Consider the following 16141-nt stretch of genomic DNA (forward strand, 5'->3'; position numbering starts at 1 on the left):
CTTTCATAAACAACACAGTGGGTGTTATGACTAGAAATCAATGAATACGAACAGATCAAATTAATTCAAGTTTCATTTAGTGATTAAAATCAAAAACGGCTACATTCAGATTGAAAAAAATCAATAAAAGTGATGTCTAGATTTCAACTCTCATATCATTCAGAATCAATCTCATATGCTGTTATGTGGTAATCTCTTTGATCTCTTATATATATTTCTTGTGTGGTTATTACTTGTTTTCAATCTATTTATCTCCATACATACACGACATGGTGCGACATGATGCGCTGCATGTCAGGGTTTTCTTTTTTTAGATAACAAGAGCATAAAGTAGAAGGTTTGAGTTGTTTCCAATAATAATAATAAACATTTTGCTTAAAGTAAACAAAAATATCAATCATGTTGCAATCATACAATGTCAAGGTGATTTGCGCATTGAGGTTAAATGTGCATGCACACTACTTTGAAATAAATACATTATTATGAAATACAAAATTTATACAGCTTTAACGAATTAAGCATTCCGTGCATTATAAATATTTAGTCAAATTTTATATTCATACTACATTTTCATTGGTCCACAAATAAATGCACCTACTTTTATGTTTAAACATGCACCTACTTGTATGTTTAAACATGCACCTACTTGTATGTTTAAACATGCACCTACTTGTAGGTTTAAACATGCACCTACTTTTACGTTTAAACGAGGTTAAATTTATTATTTCTGAAATATGTGTCGGCACATTATCAACTTATTAACTTTTAATTTATAATACAGACTCTATACAATTCATAGACATTATATACACAGTATGTATTGTGGGGTGAAGTGAATGTATCGGAATTAGTGTAATTATTATTTGTATACACCATGATATGTGAATATTCTGAATGTTAAATGTATGTAGCATGATGTATGAATTGGATCTTTTTGTAATTTGATTTATGAATATGATCTGTATATATATGTAACATATAGGTTATGATTATACATTGTGTGAACATGTTTGTGAATACGATCTGTATATTAAATTATATCATGTCAATTTATACTGTATTTTTGAGTTGGATATCATAAACAAATAAATATTCGCTTTTATGTCTTATACATGTAATTGTCAAGAGATAAAATATATTTTATATTTGACATTACTATTGATATTTATATCATATTGTCAAAATGATTGAATATGATGTAAACTCACAACATAATCCTAACATAATGTTTGTTTGGATGAAATAAAAAAAAAACAGACATAAAGTGTCACATGTAAATACTCGTAATAGAAATCTAAATAACACATGTTGAACAATGTTTATTGATAATGGTGTAGTAATAATTAATTATGTTTTAAGTAAAAAGGAATCAACATTTTGTTTATGTATGGAAAGATGTTTCAATTATTGGGCACATGAATGGTCATTATATAAGCTAATTACAAAAAAAACACACTACCTGTAACATGATATCTGTGTGACAATTAGATCAAAAGTTTTAGTAAAACAGGATGTCTAGGTCAATTAAAATACTGAAATTAGTTTTTACTACATATACAATAGAAACTAGAGGGACATATCCAGTAGATTGAAGTCTAACATGATGGTTCTCTTTGAAGGGGCACATTATGGGTTAATGGGGCACATTATGGGTTCAAGGGGCACATTATGGGTTAATGGGGCACATTATGGGTTAAAGGGGCACATTATTGGTTAAAGGGGCCCATTATGGGATAAAGGGGCACACTATGGGTTCATGGAACACATGGGTTAAAGGGGCACATTATGGGTTAATGGGGCACATTATGGGTTAAAGGGGCACATTATGGGTTAAAGGGGCACATTATGGGTTAAAGGAGCACATTATGGGTTAAAGGGGCACAATATAGGGTGATGAAAACAATTTTGCTTTTAATTTCATTGCATTATTATTATCCAAAAGGTATAAGTCTTTATAAAAGAAATGGATCAATAGCTATTTGTGGTCACAAATTTAACAGTTTTAAAAAGGGCCAGAATACGGTACTGCTGAAAAAAAATTATGTACACAAAAAATTTCGTTTTGTTTTGATCGTTACAATTAAATAAGTTAAACGTATAATGTATTAAGATTTAAATATATTAAAAATAATTTTGCATTAATGTTTATTGTGCGCTTTAAAGCTGCACTCTCACAGATTGAACGTTTTTATTTTTTGTCTTGGAATGAGCCAATTTTTGTGAAAATCCATGGAAACCAGTTATTTAAGACTCAGCTGACAAAAAAATTAGATAGCAGATTTTTATATTTGAGTTCAAAAATTGATGTCTTATGCATTTTTCTTAAACCGTTAGTATAAAACATTGGTTTTCGAACGGAAATATGAAAATCTATGATCTGATTTTTTGTCAGCAATCTTATCGATTGGTTTGCAGATATCTACGCAAAGATTTGCCCTTTCCAAGACAAAAATTAAAACGTTGTAAAAATGGTAAATCTGTGAGAGTGCAGCTTTAAAGGCTCTATGTCTAACAGAAGAACTGAATGCACTCTGTTATATTCAAGTGCTTCGACTGTTTGCACTAAGTTCGGACTTATTATGTTGATCTTATAGTAGTATTATTCTACTTTCACTGTGGTAACATATTAAGGCAGTTACCTTCTAGGGGAACAGAATCTCATGTCATGAGACAATGTAACATTGTCACATACTCATTGTATCTAAAAGTGGGTGGATTATATGAAAACTATTTCTGGCAATTTTGTAAAGTAAAACTATTTCCTTCTTTCAGATGATGTTCCTAAAAGGTTTCCGTGCCAAGTATGTAATAAACAGTTTGCTAACAAGCCCAATTTGAAGAGACATATGAGACTTCATACTGGAGAGAGGCCGTACAAGTGTGACACGTGTGGGAAGCTATTCACCCAGAGCTCTCACCTGAACTCACACAGAGTTATACACTATAATAAAGACTACATGCTGTGAATTGGGATGAAGTTGTCCTCTCCGATAATGCTATTCGCCCATTTGAGAGTTATACACTTTAAAAAGGATTACATGCTGTGAATATGGATGAAATTGTCCTCTCCGACACTGCTATTCATCATATGAGAGTTAAACACTTTAATGAGGACTATATACATGCTGTGATTATGGATGAAATTGTCCTCTCCGAAACTGCTACCATATTCATCATACTTATGAGAGTTAAACACTTTAATAAGGACTACATGCTGTGAACTAAGGGATGAAACTGTCATCTCTGACACTATCATTCATCATAAGAGAGTTATACACTATTGTAAGGACCATATGATGTGAATGGGAATGAAACTGTCATCTCTGACACTATCATTCATCATGAGAGAGTTATACACTATTGTAAGGACCATATGATGTGAATGGGAATAAAACTGTCATCTCTGACACTATCATTCATCATAAGAGAGTTATACACTATAATAAGGACTTGTAACATGCTGTGATTATGGATGAAACTATCATCTCTGACATTTGCTAATTGAGATCACTGTTCTATGTGATTGTTCTAAAACAATATACAAAATTAGGAACATTATCAATGACATTATGCACTTTCCAAGAGTAAATGTTCTTCATTTATTTATACCCATACACTTGGAGATGGGGCGTTCACTGGTCTGTTTGTCCAGGGCATCTTGGGACATTTGGACAAGTATGATTCCCTCCATATTATAAGGTATTGACTTCTAACTTCAGACCCACATTGAATGTGTTGAGCAGAAGTGCTGTGCATAACAAACATTGTTTTTCATGGTATCTTTAGGGTTATTGCCCTTTGGGTATCTTTATTCTTGTCTTTTTATTTCCCTCCTTTACTCCATATGTTTTTGAGGTATAGACTTTAAACTTCAGACCCACTTTGACTGTGTTGAGGAGAAGTGATGTGCATAAGAGACATTTTGTGTATGGTATTTTTAGAGTTATTGCCCTTTTATTTTATTTTTATTTTGCTTTTTTCCATAACTCCATAATATTATGTTTTTGAGGTATTGACTTCAACCTTCATACATATTGAATTTGTTGAGCAGAAGTGCTGTGCATAACAAAAATTGTTTTTTTATGGTTACTTTCGAGTTATTGCCCTTTTATTATAATTTTTTACATCTTTCCAAAACTCTATATGATTTTGAGGTTTTGTCTCCAAACTTCATACACATATTGACTGTGTTGAGGAAAAGTCTGTTGTAACATTTCATTATTTGTTTTCTTATTTCTTTACCTCTTTTTGAGGTATTGCTTTCAACTGTTATGTTGTAAATTTAACATTACACTATCAAAGTGCCAATTCATAAGTTTTGTTTGAAAACATTGTAAATATCTGCAAACCAATGATAAAAGGTTGCTGACAAAAGATCAGATTGCAGATTTTCATATTTCTGTTTGAAAATAAATGTTTTATGGCTTAAACGGTTTAAGAAATACGCATTAAACATTAATTTTTTTAACTTAAATATAAAAATCTACGATCTTATTTTTTTGTCAGCAGTCTTATATAACTGGTTTCCATGCATTTTTGCAAACATTGGCTTGTTCCAAAACACAAAATAAAAAAGTTGTTAAAACTTTCAATTTGTGAGAATGCAGTTTTAACAGGTATGTCTAAACAGCTGATTGCAGGCATAAATTGCACAGTCATGTAGGCTATATGTCAGATTACCGTTTAAATAAGTTGTTTGTTCATTACATACTTTATTATACAACTTGTTGATTTTTCATAATGCTCATGCTGATACACAGAGATAGCGAAAGTGACGCCTTTATCTTTATTGTCACTTAACTCTTTCAATACAAGCGTGATTTTGAACTTTTGTTACACATTTGTTTCAGACAAACCTCTCTTTCAGAATGTACCATATTTAAAATACCTGTCAAATGTGTATTTTGTACAAAATATGTGCCCATCACATGTGCTGCTTATTCTAGTCAAGTAAGCTTCTGTTATAAAATCATTCTGTGGCTGCTGTTTGCTTTTATGATTATATGATTTTTTTCCTGCGTTTGTACATTGGAAACTCGATAATTTATTTATTCTTAATTTGATAAATTGCGTAGTTACTCAAGAATAAATTTTATTAAAAAATCTTTGTGTATGTTTTAGTTTTAATATTTGAGAGGTGGCAAAGTGTATTTCAAAAGGGGTTACTTGATTGGAGTATTATTTTTATTTGGCCTCTGACAAAGAATACTGTTTTTGATTACCACTTGTTCAATGAAAGGGTTATAACAGCAATTGTTTAAGTTATGCATGGATTTTACATGAAGATGAAGTTTGTAGTATGGTTGTTTTCGTCTATTAGTTTATGCCTTTGAAAAAACCCACACATTTACACCACCCTCCAGTTTCCTTGTTTCCATTATTAGTGATTAAAGATTGAATGCTTCATGAATGTTTTAAGCTATTGGTTATCTTAAGGGTGACATAATTATGTGTCTGGAGATTATACCTTTTGTCTTGAAATAGATAGTGTTCAAACCCAAAACACATAATGTTATACACAATTTAAAACATAAAACCTACATTTAATGCTAATAAAATGATAAATATAGAAAAGGCCTTCCTTTATGTGCTATTCAGGCCGACTTGTGTTGGCATGTTGGGTAAAGTTGTCTAACAACAATACAAATTAGGCGAAAGCCTCCTTGAAATAAGATGACAATTGGACGTTGCGGTAAAGCACTAACATTAACACGTTTTATCATCATACCAAAACGACATTAACAAATGAGGCATAAAGACATGGGTCCACTTGTACTAATATCTTGTGTCTAAGTTTGTGACTCAGACTCAGATTTGTTGTAAAAAGGCTATTATACAGGAGAAAAAATGGTAAAAATTGCCCTGTTTCAATATGACATCTTAGTCATATACCTTATGCTGATTAAGAGTGCTCGGGTTTAACCATAAAGTAAGGGGCAGAATCAATGCGATAAATTCCTTACAAATTTGTATTGAAATGCAGCTTACGCCAAAAACAGAGTTACGCCTTGAAAGTTACAATCTTAAGCCTTAGGATCTTTATTGAAATAGGGCCCTGAATCACAAACTTGAACTCAAGACATTAGTACCCAGAACGATACTAAGTGGGGCTCACAATGATACGATTATTGCGCTGACAAGTTTATGCTTTGATCATGGATCAACATGTGAGATTTCAATATATTAACATGTTCGTATACATAGAGATACATAGAGGTATCAAATATGGCATTAAGAGCAAGAATTATGTGCATGTTTCTATTACAGGTGCAGCATTGGAAGTGCAACCTGGCTCAACACTAGCAGAATTAGCTCAATTGAGTGGCTCAGGCCGACAGTGCGGGGTGTGTGGCCGTCAGTTTTCCACAAGACAGAACCTTGAGCGTCACCTTATTCTGCACACTGGCCAGCGACCGTTCAAGTGTGAGACTTGTGGGCGAAGATTCACTCAAGTCAGCCATCTGAAGTCGCACAAGCTGGTCCATATGAGGAGAGTTATAGCAGGAATGGAGGACAGAATTTGATAAACACATTAGTATATTGATTTGAATGTTCGGCCTGTAAAGAGTGAAAAATGGATTTAGTCAAATTGTGTCTTGAGTATTCTAGCATCAAATCAAAATTTAATATTTTAAATTGTTTATTACTATGTAAATGGATTGATGTGTGCTTGTTCAAAACGCTAATATGTAAAAGTGAACAAAATTGCTCATGAAGTTTCCATGCAAATCCTAAGGTTTTACTACACAATTGGTTTGTGTTAAATTATAGGATTTCAGATGCATGGCAATTAGAGGTTCACCATTTACTGTTCCAATGTTGATCTGTCATTTCAAGTTTCTCAGACAGACCCACAGGACTCAGCAGGGAGCCATGTGAGGATTTGATGATCATTTGAAAGAAAGGAATAATATAAGAAGGATTCTTCAAAATGGCTCTTGATCAAGCAAGTGGATACCATTTTAAAAAAATCATTCCAGTAGAGATATATGCGAGATTGAGTCTGATTATTGTAAGTAAAACTTAGCATTAGCTAAACTATTGACTGAATTATCAGGTAGCCTTATAAAGCTGTGCATTCCAAATGTCTGACATTTTAATATATATTGTTTCTTTTTCTCATTACTGTTTTTAAGCCATACATTGTTAACTCAAATACACATTTGACTGTTTTCTTTTTCACAAGACATTGTTCATCATATATGTTTGTATTCACCCCCAAAGTTGAGACTAGAGATATCACCGTATTTAAGTATTTATATACCGTATGTACTTTAAGAAAAAGTAAGTAATACAATTTTATGAATTTGAAAATATTGCTTGAAAACCTTTAAGAGAGACTCGGAAAAGCCATTGTTCTGGTTCTGTTTACTTTTTAATTTTGTAAAATGTATAATATTGTTAGCTTTGTTCTTTATTATATTTGAATATACTATGTACTATTTTCTATCATTATTCTCCAGTTTCAATGCTCATGACTTATGTATTACTAACAATCTGAAATAAATAAATACTGATTAAACCAAAACCTGTTGATAGTTATTGACCATATGTCATGGTTGTATTGAATACAGCCATTTATGAATGTGAGTGTGGTGACAGGGTAATATATCTCTCTCTCTCTTTATATACATATGTTCTTATTGTGTTTGTATAATTTGAATTAAAATACACTGAAATTTACAAATCTACATGACTGTGCAATTTAAGCCTGCAATCTAACATTTTGACTTGTAGTCAATAAATAATTGTTAATATCTGATCAATGATCATACATGTAATCGATTGTATTACTTGGTTGATAATTGACAAATGAACACCGTTATAATACACTCCACTACTCGTTTTTACTTTGAGGACTATATCAAAGTTCTTAACGACATTAGAAACTAAACAAACAAGATAGCCTTCTGAAGTTATTTCAGAAATGTTCATTAGGATTTGCAAACATACTGTATTGAATAAATAGATAAATGAATGCACGTTAAATTGTACGAAAAAAGGTGCTTACTGAAAAATACAAGCAAATGTTGTCTTTGAAACAATTATTTTTAATTGTCTATCTACTTCATATTACATTTCGTCAGGCCTCAATCTCAATAACAGAAAAATGTTATTAAGCTTTGTCTGATTTAAATTATGGCAAGGGCCATAACTCTGTTGGACAGATTCAAAAAACAAAACAGATGCTGCCGCGTACAACTGCACACGCTGGCTAACATTTCTGTAACGTTTTGTTACTCTGGCTGATATGCTTTTAGAGGTGCAAGCTACACAAGATAACATGCTCTGCATGCTACTTATTTTAACTAAGTTTAGAGCCATTACACTTAAAGTGACACTCTTATTCAAAATCAATACATACACATGTATAACAAATTTACTAAATAATGCATTAAGGGAAAATATTAATTTCTGATAACCAGATTGTAACCGTGTATTTAATAGCTGAAAACGCAAAAATATTAAATGGATGGTGTTTGCTAAAATATTTACTGTAATCTACTATAGTCTCATAAGGTAAAAATACCATGTTCTTTGCACCTTTTTTTTCAAATTAAACTTGGTATCCTTCATAAGAACCATTGTTTTCGAAATTTATTCATCCTTTTTGGTATATCAAAACAATTGTATTAATTGTGGTAAATCCTAGCGCTCGCCTGTTGTCCGGCATACGTTATCGTCGTTCGTTGGCTAGAATCTCTCATGTTGAAAGGTTCCGAAACTTGAGCTGAAGCTTCCTGCCATTGACCTATAAAACTTGTCCAGTTAACAATATGTTACCCATAGCAATTACATTTTTTTTTATACAAATTTGTCTGTAAAGATTGCGCTTTTACCTCTGTCAATTGGATCAGAATTGGTCATACCATGGCATTATTTCTTATGTATAATCATTGAGCTCAGGTATGTAATTCGAAGTATTTGTTATACTAGGTCCTTCACAAAATTTGTTCAAATTATCCTGATGATTCCCAATTTGCCGCTAGTATTACTTTTGTATAAAATCAATTATTGAAGAAAATTATCTTACAATGTGAAATTGTTCTTGGTTTTGACTGGCAGTCATAGGCCTCTTGTCTTTGTCGGCCATCATACTTTGTTGCTGTTATTCCTATTAAATCGGATTATATTTATTTGGGTTGGAAAATAGTTTTTCGTCTTGTATTCTAACCATTCTCGAACACCAGAACGATGGTGCTATGCGTACAACAGATTTAGATTTATCATTATCACACCTGAGTGAATGAATGAGAATGTGTATAACAAAGTATATATCTTCTGGTCATTTGATAAAACAATACAGGTTGCTGGGATAATGCAGAACGATGAGTCGGTACTCTAATTCTATACTCATTATATTTCCAGGGTATCCAAACGGCCGATGGGCCTGCAGTCAGTGTGAACGTACCTTTGCTACCAAACAGAACCTCCGGACACACGAGCGACTCCACTCCGGGGACCGTCCATTTGCCTGTCCGTATTGTGATAGACGCTTTAATTCTCGATGGAATCTCAAGTGTCACGTGATCACGCATGCCAAACAAATACCGTCAAGTGAAACGCTACAGTTTACAGAATGAACAATGCATATAATATGTGTTAACTACACATACAGCATGATGGAGTGCATTATACTACATAACAAGGATCACTACGTGAAGATTTGCACATTTGCACACCAGTTAATGTTAATGTTGCATGGCAAATTGTCAGATTAATAAATTAATATATTTACATTATGTGTAGGATCACTTTATAGCTTTGTTAATTACGCTCAGAACAATATACAAATGGAAATAAGGTATTTTAGTATATGAACATTTACAATTGTTTTTAATTCTATAATTGCATTTACTGCTTGGATATGTTAGCATTGGGACCAATGTGGCAATTAAATGTTTGTACATTTTTGTTTTATGAACTCATGAGTTCAATTAATTTATTTATTCATGTACTATGCGAATTCGTTGAACAAATTGAAAACATTAGAATAAAGAGTCATTGTATTGTCAGTGTTATAACTTTTGTACTTAATGTGTTAAAACAATGATAAACATGTATCTGCCCCCTGTTCATGGTCAGGGTTGTCATGTTTTATCGAACGGGTTGTCGTGAACATGGTGAAAAATAAACACAATGTTACACGTTTATATGATTTATTATCATGGAACTTGGAACGGGGTGTTTCTAGACAAACGCCAGTACGCCCGGGCCTACATTCATTTCTGGTGCCCAAAATGTTACTAAATTCTTGAAATCGGCAATAATAAGGGTATCTGGTTAATATTTATCGTTATTTCACTGAATGGTAGCTTTCAGTCTCTACAGAATACTTGAAAACGTTTCTATATTCAGTGTATTCTTCAAAATGTTCGTACTTAATGGAAGACACTCGCTAACCCTAACAAACTTATGAAATACCTTCACATACATGTTTACACCCCGCTAAAGTGTACGGGCGTACATCTCAAAACGCTTCCGGTACACCCCTTTGGAATACATTTTTAAGGATAATAGGTATCATCCACTGACCAATTGTATTCATAACTCTACCATGAGAAAATCATCAACTGAAATGAAATAGTCAGACTATCTATCAGGGTGAGGAATCACGTGGAATCACGTGACTTCAACGGGGTTCTCACATAGGTCACCACGTGCCTAAAACGATGTAAACAAATTATATTTAGAACTTAACGACACTTACTTGTTTGTTTACATCGAATTTGACCCGTGGTTACCAATGGGAGAACCCCGTTGAAGTCACGTGGTTCCTCATCGTGTCTATATTCGTTTGACAGTACAAACTGACATAATTTTAAGAAGGTATCAAAGGGTTGTTATTCATATTGTTCAAATGGTTCATCAAAGTGACTGTTTAGAGAGTTTATATCGAGTTTCAAAGCTAATGATCTCATTTCAAGCATATGTTTGATTATATGTATGCATACCTTTCATGGAAAATATTTTGATTGGATGAAAATGCGGATACTGGACTTCCGAAACCCGCTCAATTACACAAATACGAAGACAATTACCGAAATACGCAAGGAATGATACGCCTTCTATACTTACAATTTAATGTGTTTTCAGTGTATGTGCCTTCAAGATTTGCCAATGGTAATTCTACAATGATACCAGAGACGCATGTAAGGAAGAACGTCCAAAAGCTGCCTGTTCCACCAAGACCATGTCCCAGTGGCCTGCGAACAGAAGTCGGGGTAAACGCGACAAGTTCAATACCAGGAGTAATGGCTTCGCCAACAACAAAACCAATTGATATCGAACGAAACACTGTCAATGAAAATGGTAATGTTTTGTATGTTGTTGATCATAGAAAGTTTTATGTACCCATAAATAAAAATGTCTGGGTTTTTTTGTTACACGACTGACCATATATTTTAAAAGCTGACTGCATTTGGTTATATCTAGCCTAAAAATCGGAAAATCATCATCTAAAAAGTCCGTGGGTACCTCTGAAGGCGGATATTCGCAAGAAAGACCAGAAAGGTCATGTATATAAATAAAACACGAATAAAAATATATCGATGATCTTCTTTTAAACGCATAAATTATTGGAGCCAAAACCATTATTACCACAAAAGATAAAGTAATAAAAGGGGGAAATGTTAATATAAGGAACTTTTTCTTCGATTTATTTGAATGCACGAAAAATAAGAATCAATCCTTAAATGATTAAAAAAATAACGTATTCATGTCTTTGTCATCAAAGAAGATTCATAACACTTTTGGTATTTGTAGATTTTCAGAGACACGTGCGGATGAAGCTTAAAAAGTTCGAAGAAAATCAGCGAGAGATATTAGCGATTCTCTCTGGTCTCAACCACGGAGTTGATGCCACCCCTAGGCTATCTAGTTGCAATGAAATCAATATGATAAAGCCAGCTGAAACTGAGGAGGAATTTGAAGAAATTAATGAAAAACTGGCTCAAAATCCAGAAATTGCAACCCAGATGGTAAGTTACGTACTTGTATGCTTGTTGTTTTAAACGTATACATAGAGACGATATATTATTAAAATAAGTAAAGCAAAATTTGCAGAGGCTTTTGCATATGTAGGTGTGTTAAACCATACTTTAAATAATTGACATTTAAGTTTCACTTGTGCGAGTTTGATGGCACATTTGCTGGTTTTTATTGCACATTTTAATATTGTGATATATAGACTCACTTTTTAGATGCATTTACCGATGTTTGGTTACTATTTCAGAGAAACAGAGATATCAAAGTTTCGAAACACATTTTTTCCCTAAAACCAAATTGTATGTATAAGTAGCTCTGCTGTTGAATGCTTTCATCAGGTTGTTGATTTTTTTCACATTTCTTGCAGTCACTTTTCCTGGCTGTATTGGGAGGAAAGAATCTAGCAACGCAGACCAGGAACATAATGCGGAGTATTGCCACAAATAAAGTTTGGTCAAGGTTCAGCTTGAAAGGCAGAGGGAAAAACACAAAGGCTGCCCTGAACGCGCTTCCCATATGGAAGCTTATCATGAGTAAGTAGTGTTACCATCAAGAATATCATAAGCCATGGGCCTCCAAAGAACATTGCAGACCTATGCCCAATAGTGATAAACTTTTCTGTATGTCCACATGTTATATAGTGTTGATTTTCTTTATAACATTTAAACCATTACAATGGGTTTACATTCGGGGCTCTTATCATGTTTTATGGTGCATTTCGCTTTTTGCATGCAATATAGTTTACTAGTAAAAAGTGGTGATGGGCAATCGGCTGGATGTTTATGATCGGACAGACAGACCGGATAACCAATTGGATTTATCGATACTTATCCAAAAAAATATAAGAATAAATTTTGTTTCATTGTGCATATTTTTATTAGGTACTGGTGTATACAATTACGCCAATTGCATGGCTTAAGAATACAATTAAAGGCAAGAGTAAAATATTTATTATTTTGTATTTTTTTAATCTTTTCCAACAAACAACAAGCACATTCTGATTATAACTCTCGAAATGTATTAAATTGTCCATACAATTAAATCTTGTCAACTTAGACAAGCAAGCATAAATTTATATTATCTATTTAACTCGATAGAATGGTGGGTACACAACAATGATTTCAGTGGTTGTGGTGTAGTTTTTAACATACTAGTCATGTGAAACAACATTCCAGAGATCAGGGTTTTGCTCTCTCGTGTTCTAAAAATATTTTCTTTAATTGTTTAATAGAGATTAATGTATCAATCTGGATTACAGCTGCATTACTCAACGGAAAGGAGAACCCAAGCCAGGAACAGGTGGAAGAGCAGGTAGCCCTGTTCCTTAAGTATTCGCCACATCAGCAGGGAGGCCTTCTACATAAGGTATTTTAAAGAAAAAAAATGTATTGAACATTCGGTGTATGATCGAAATTCATTTCGCCTATACAAATGTTTTTGCAAGTGGCCTGTTCTGTGATATCGAGTGTACTTAACGTTATCTTGAATGTTTCCTTTGTATTTCATGCCTAAACATGTTTTAACATAGCAATTATTTGACGTTGATTTGGAGACTGTGTAAACGAATGCGAACGTTACATCATTGTGGAAATATTGGTATAAAATTTCAAATTATTAGAAAATAATACAATAAATATCTCATCATAAAAATTGCATACAATTGTCTGCAGTTGATGGAATAAGATGTCTATACTAATTGTTAAACTCTGAAATGAATCACCCTTTTTTGATACCTGATGGTTCAGTATGATTTTAAAGCATTTGTGAGTGAGTGAATGAGTGAGTGAGTGAGTGAATGAGTGAGTGAGTGAATGAGTGAGTGAGTGAGTGTTAGATTTTAAGGCAATCCAGCATACCTTTTAGCCAGGCGATATCGGTATTGAATTATTACACTTAATGGAGTTTGAAAAAATGAACAGTGCTTATAGCGAACTATAAATTCATGACACAGTAACTAATGATTTAACTCATACTTTGTGTTAACGAAAACGCATTGATATGTACATATTGGGGCTTCAAGAATTTCATCATACATGTACCCTCTCACATACATAATTTTTATATTCAGACAAAACCAGGCTACAACCAATGCTTGAAGAATGAGTAAATTATGTCTCCTCCCAACATCTCTATAAAGCTGACGACAGTGGGTGTTCTCGCGACATTGTTTTAATGGAGTGATATCTTCTGACTTGTGATTAATCTTTACAGAGGAGAATGGTGTTAAACTGTATTGTGCCTCGTCTTCAAGTGAAGTTTGGACTACATGTATATAGGAATCACGTGCATTGTCATGTGTGGATTTCAAGTCCGTCACGTCCATATCTTTGTCATACATGGTAGGGATTTTATACTAATTGGCAGGAAGACCACCCTTGTATGAGGGTGTGTCTCGCATAGTTGGGTATTTTCTTTTGGCAGAAGTGACCTCCTCCCTACCTTCCAGGTCAAAGTTACAGTAACTTTCTGATGTATGTTCTACTCCATAACCTTACCGAATATAGTTTGTGTCCAGTCCATATCTTTGTCATTAATAGCTGGATGTTAGGAAAATTAAACAGAAGTGACCACCACGGTTTTAGGAAATGTCATATTAAATACCTTCAAGCTATTGGTCACAGTAACATTCTGAACTAAAGTCATTTTTACTATATAAACCTTACTGCTGATAGCTAGTAATCGGTCCGTATAATTGCCATTCATCGTTGGATATTAAAACTATATGGCAGACGGGACCACTATAGTAAGGCAATGTGTCGCATATACGACCCGTGTCCCTAACTTCAAGGTCAATGGCACAGTGGCCGTCTGAACTTAGGCAGTTCTGCTTTATAAGCCTTACAAATGACAGTTTGTACACGGTCCATACCTTTTTCATTCATGGTTGGATTTAAAAATGATTGTAAATAATATAATGTGTCATATGTGGTTATACATTACTACACCAATGTTTGTCAATCTTCCTTATATCTCCACGTGAGACATGTTTTATTTGATTTCTTTAAATATTCGGTCCTGGCAGTATTTCGGACACTTTGGCGTGTGGGGTTATCAATCACGTGGCTCTAGTTATGAATTCAAAGTTTTTATCAGTTTAGGGCGAGGTGTTAATTAACAATTAAAAAATCAGAAGCAGAACCGATTGTTCTTATAATGAGATTCTGTGTTTAGAGAGAGTAACAAACTTATTTCCCATATGTCAACTCTATGCCACCGTATTATTTCCTATTTCTGATGTTGTTTATTTGTCATTTATACAAGTTGAAACTGAAATCAAATCCTGGAAGAAATGATTTGATGTTCCCATTTTAAATCTTGCGATTTTTATCTTTTGAACTGTCAGATTTTGTGTAGTTATGTTTAAAGATTAATTGTTTGCTCAAACATTATAAGATGGCTCTTTTAAGCAGTGAGTGTTCACCTAGAGTTTAAAAACACTTAGTTGCACAAGGCGACATACATTATTTGTAAAATGATTTTTAATACAAACTCGCTAATAAGAACTTCATAGATTGAATTATACAAGTACAAAGTAAAGTATAGACCAACCTTGTATGACGTTAATCAATCATGAAATAGGTATACATTTGTGGTATCGGATATATGTATAATAATGAATTATGTTTACTGTTGTAAAATACACAGCTTGTATTATTTGACATCATTTCCACATTTCTTCACGCACATGCCATATGCAATATGCTGCTATTATGGAACATCTCTGCTCTGTAAAACAGTTATGACTTATAAGCTAAGCCATCCAACATTAATTAAATACAATGCTTCCGAGTTGTTTTTTTCGATATAGACCTTGTATTATTTAAGAAACGATTTAACAAAGTTGCTACATTATCCCAATTAAAATGTGTTTTATTGCCTCCCTTAAGTATAAATCAATATAGTAGCGTCATTTTGGTGTTATTGAAAATGCAATCCATCCAAAACTGATATAGTGGTTAATCAATCTGAAAAATCTCAATATTAATATCTTAAATGCACTAACACATCGTTGCATTCTTATGATGGATGGCTTACCTTAAACATGCAATATTTAATATCCAATTCAATTTTACTTGATAGTATGCCTAATGTTATTCTGTATCGATTCTACTCTTACACTATCAGACCAAAATAAAACTGATGAAACTTTTTT

The 16141-nt window shown here is 33.2% G+C and overlaps 1 protein-coding gene across 1 annotated transcript in view; it reads left to right on the forward strand.

Moving 5' to 3' along the window:
- Positions 1–16139, forward strand: part of LOC128206768 (uncharacterized) — a 46995-nt gene extending 30856 nt beyond the window's left edge. Inside the window, exons 5-9 of the mRNA XM_052909457.1 lie at positions 11098–11313; positions 11767–11981; positions 12356–12521; positions 13247–13353; positions 14057–16139. Coding sequence (XP_052765417.1) covers positions 11098–11313; positions 11767–11981; positions 12356–12521; positions 13247–13353; positions 14057–14095 — 743 coding nt within the window. The 3' untranslated portion in view covers positions 14096–16139. The remainder of the gene's footprint in view (positions 1–11097; positions 11314–11766; positions 11982–12355; positions 12522–13246; positions 13354–14056) is intronic.
- The last annotated feature ends 2 nt before the right edge of the window (positions 16140–16141 follow it).

The sequence above is a fragment of the Mya arenaria genome, chromosome 10 (genome assembly GCF_026914265.1).
Source record: "Mya arenaria isolate MELC-2E11 chromosome 10, ASM2691426v1".
NCBI classification, from domain to species: Eukaryota; Metazoa; Mollusca; class Bivalvia; order Myida; family Myidae; genus Mya; species Mya arenaria.